The sequence below is a fragment of the Helianthus annuus genome, chromosome 1, assembly GCF_002127325.2.
Source record: "Helianthus annuus cultivar XRQ/B chromosome 1, HanXRQr2.0-SUNRISE, whole genome shotgun sequence".
NCBI classification, from domain to species: domain Eukaryota; kingdom Viridiplantae; phylum Streptophyta; class Magnoliopsida; order Asterales; family Asteraceae; genus Helianthus; species Helianthus annuus.
This window is the reverse complement of record NC_035433.2, coordinates 47,101,032-47,104,605: the sequence shown is the minus strand read 5'-3', so window position 1 is coordinate 47,104,605 and position 3,574 is coordinate 47,101,032. Positions and strand designations below refer to the sequence as shown.

The window sequence follows — 3,574 nt, the reverse complement described above, 5'->3', positions numbered from 1 at the left end:
GGAGAAATTATTAATCAACCTTTTTCTTTTTCTTTTAATAGATATATAATTATAAACGAGCCCATGACACTAGACAACAAAAATTATTGATTTCACAAATAAAAAAAGAAAAAGAAGAAAAATATTTTACATCATAAAGTAGTGAACTAGTGTACCTTCGATCACCTCACACCATATATCATAATATATTGGTTTTGAAACTAACGCATATATCTTAAGAGAAAGTGTACTGTACAATTGGATGCGTTTCGCATGTTATAATCCGCCAAAAAAAACCCGCATGTTATAGATTATAAGCCCGCATTTTACAAAAAAAAAATAAACCCGCATGTTCTAAATGCTTCCGAGTTTGTGATACTTCTGGGTTTGGGATCCTTCCGGGTTTGGGTTCATTCCGGGTTTGGAATCCTTCAGAGTTTGTATAACATGCGGGTTTATGTTTCAATAACATGTGGGTTTATAATTTATAACATGCGGGTTTATAATTCGGCAGATTATAACATGCGGAACGCAAATCGCGTACGCAGTGTAACGTTAAGGCCAACTTGTATCTTAATATTTTACATCATAACACTTGTTGGTTTTCAAAATAACGCATGCATATCATAATGTTCCAATATATCATAATACAGATTCTGAAAACATTTTACATCATAATGTTCGATCATCTCACACCATATATCCTAATATTGGTAGCATTACTGAGGATTTGGAGGACGGCTATTGGCAGCTGAGACTCTTGAACCCCACTCAAGCAACTCTTTGCTGGTATCATCCTTGTGAACAATCACTTCAATGAAGCACAAGCAATCCTTTTTATCTCCGGTTGCCGTCTCGATTGCTTTAACAAGTTCTTCTTCACAAAACACCTACACATTCATTCATAAACAAAATGGTTCTATTAATTTTCATTATTGATTGTTACATGATCCATTTGTTTGGTTTTTAATCCAATTACCTTGCTAGTCCAGCACTTGCCCTCACCATTGTGGATCGCATCAACAAAACCAGTGTAGTTCCAGTTCTTAATCACGTTGTAAGGCCCGTCATGGATCTCCACTTCAATCGTGTACCCACCGTTGTTAATCAGGAAAATTATGGTTTTCTGCCCACACCGGATCATCGTTGACACATCTTGTGCTGTAACCTGGAAACTTCCATCACCAATACAAGCAATCACTCGTTTATCCGTCGCAGCCTGTGCGTACCCAAGTGTAGCACCAACTGACCACCCGATTGATCCATATTGCATCTGGAACTCGTACCTGTACGCAGGATTCAAACATCAAATTGTTAAAGCTACCATTAATCAACGATTAATCTTGAATTCTTGATTTGTTGATGCTTACCCGCATCCTTTTGGGAGTTTTAGCTTCTGGCAATTGAACCAGGAATCTCCGGCTTCAGCAATCACAGCGGTATCACCAGACAACATATTTTGTATGTGTTCAAACAGAACGTTAACCCGCAATGCTTCCTTAGGATCACCCTTCACCGGATGCCCTTCAGGGACATAGATTCTATGGTAATTCTCATACGCAGTCGTGTTCTTCTTAAGTCTCTTTGCCAAACCGACCAAGAAATCCTTCATCAACACACAACCAAACGTTGGCCCGTTACCGATCACTACGCGATCAGGCTGCACGATGATCGCCTTGTCCTTTTTGAGAAGTAGAGAGTAACCCACAGAGCTGTAATCGTTGAATATAGGTCCGGCAAATAAATAAGCATCAGCAGATTCTACAATTTCTCCACAAAAAGGTGTGCTTACAGCACCCCAGTATGTCCCAATAAAATGCGGATGGTGTTCCGGAACTAGCCCTTTCCCTGATGGCATGACAGCAACCGCATAGCCACATGAGTCAGCCATTTCAACAAACGCCTCGCACGCTTTCGCAACTCGCATTTTGGGACCGCCAATCATCACTGGCTTGACCGCCTTGTTCAGGAACTCCGCTGCAGCCTCGATTGCTGCTTCTAAACCCATCTCGTTACTCAACCTACAACATCCGAGAGTTAAAAAATGAAATGAATTGTGATTAATAGTGAATGAGATTACTCACTTGGGCGAGAGCGAAAACGGAACCGGTTCTCGGCTAAAAGTAGGATGAGGAATAGCAGGTAAATTACAGCTAATGCTGATGTAAACCGGCTTGCTTTCTTTCAAAGCAGTGGAAATCGCGGTATCGATCAGTTCATGTGCATCTTCCAAGTTGTTAACCACAGCCTACAATTAAAAACTACTAATAAACTTAAAAAAAAAACCTTCAATGATCAAATGTCCCAAATACCAAATCAATAATACGTACCTGGTAGCAAGTGACGGTCTGGAAGCAACGAAGCTCTTGACTAAAATCCGGCAATCCGATGGTATGATGAAGGATTCTGTTAGTACCGTAGTCATTAGAATTGGGTCCACCGACAATACAAATAAGCGGTAGATTCTCACTGTAAGCTCCAGCTATGGCATTGAGAACACTAAGACCACCGACGGTGAAGGTGACAACGCAGGCGCCAACGCCGCGGGACCTAGCGTAACCGTCAGCGGCGTATCCAGCGTTGAGCTCGTTGCAGCACCCCACCAGGTTCAGCCCAGGCTCAGCGAGAAGGTGGTCAAGCAAAGTCAGGTTGAAGTCACCGGGAACAGAGAAGACGTCAGAGACTCCGATCTGTACGAGTCGTCGAGCCAGGTGACGGCCCAGTGTCGCCTCAGAGAAGTTGAATGGAACGGTTGACGTCTGGACCGGGGAAACGCCACTGTGTGGAGGACAGCATACGTCGCCGTTTGGGACAACGGCTTGCACTGAACCGATCTTGGTGTCCATCTTCAAGGTTGACACGTGTCCTGTTATAATGTGTGAAAGAGAAGTGGATGGGATTGTAGTTTCTGGTTTGTATTCATTTTGATGCACCCAGGGATATATATAGTTGGGTATGAGGTTAAATACTCCGATGAATACAATATGCGGAATGCTTTCTCAAACACTGGAAAACCGTCAATTATGCTTTGCTGGTAAAATAATTTATAATATTTTTTTTTTTATAACATAAAATATCTTTCTAATTCATTCATGATGTTTTGTCTTTTACTACACCTTTCAAAAAAAAAAAAAAAAAAAAAATTAAACTGCTAAAATGATTGGTTGGGTTACTTTTCCCACTTTAATACAAAGCTCAAACCCTTTGAAACTGAGTCGCTGTGTTTCACTTTTGTTGTTATTTTCATTCAAAATTAAAATCTGATCAGATTTTTCAGTTAACATCCAGTTTTTTTTGTCCTTTTCCTCTCTTTTAATGAACGGCAAAATTGTATTTTAATGTTTTATTATAACAAATTAAAAAATCTGACAATTTTGTCATTTATTAAAAGGGAAGAAAAAAAACTGGATGTTAACTGAAAAATCTGACCTGATTTTACTTTTGGATGAAAATGGCAACAAAACTGAAACCATAAGAACCCAGATTCAAAAGGTCTTAGTTTTAGATTAAAATGACAAACGTGACCAAACCTTAGGGATCATTTTTACAGTCGTATCATATTCCAAAAATTATAACTTTTCTCATAATATAAACT

The 3,574-nt window shown here is 39.7% G+C and overlaps 1 protein-coding gene across 1 annotated transcript; it reads right to left on the bottom strand.

The window, feature by feature from the left end:
* Positions 1–577: 577 nt before the first annotated feature.
* LOC110945063 (pyruvate decarboxylase 1) lies at positions 578–3,128 on the bottom strand. Its single transcript, XM_022186704.2, has 5 exons — positions 2,310–3,128; positions 2,064–2,227; positions 1,350–2,000; positions 959–1,265; positions 578–869 (listed from the first exon to the last, which is right to left on the bottom strand). Exons 1-5 carry the CDS (start codon positions 2,823–2,825, stop codon positions 699–701), a joined length of 1,809 nt encoding a protein of 602 aa, XP_022042396.1. The 5' UTR covers positions 2,826–3,128; the 3' UTR covers positions 578–698.
* Between the last annotated feature and the right edge of the window lie 446 nt (positions 3,129–3,574).

Bases quoted from the DNA above. Each gene is read 5' to 3' on its own strand.
- LOC110945063 (XM_022186704.2), bottom strand. From the start codon at position 2,825: ATGGACACCAAGATCGGTTCAGTGCAAGCCGTTGTCCCAAACGGCGAC. The intron at 2,001-2,063 runs GTGAGTAATCTC...CGGATGTTGTAG, and splicing joins CCGTTTTCGCTCTCGCCCAA to GTTGAGTAACGAGATGGGTT. The intron at 870-958 runs GTAATTGGATTA...ATGAATGTGTAG, and splicing joins GCAAGTGCTGGACTAGCAAG to GTGTTTTGTGAAGAAGAACT.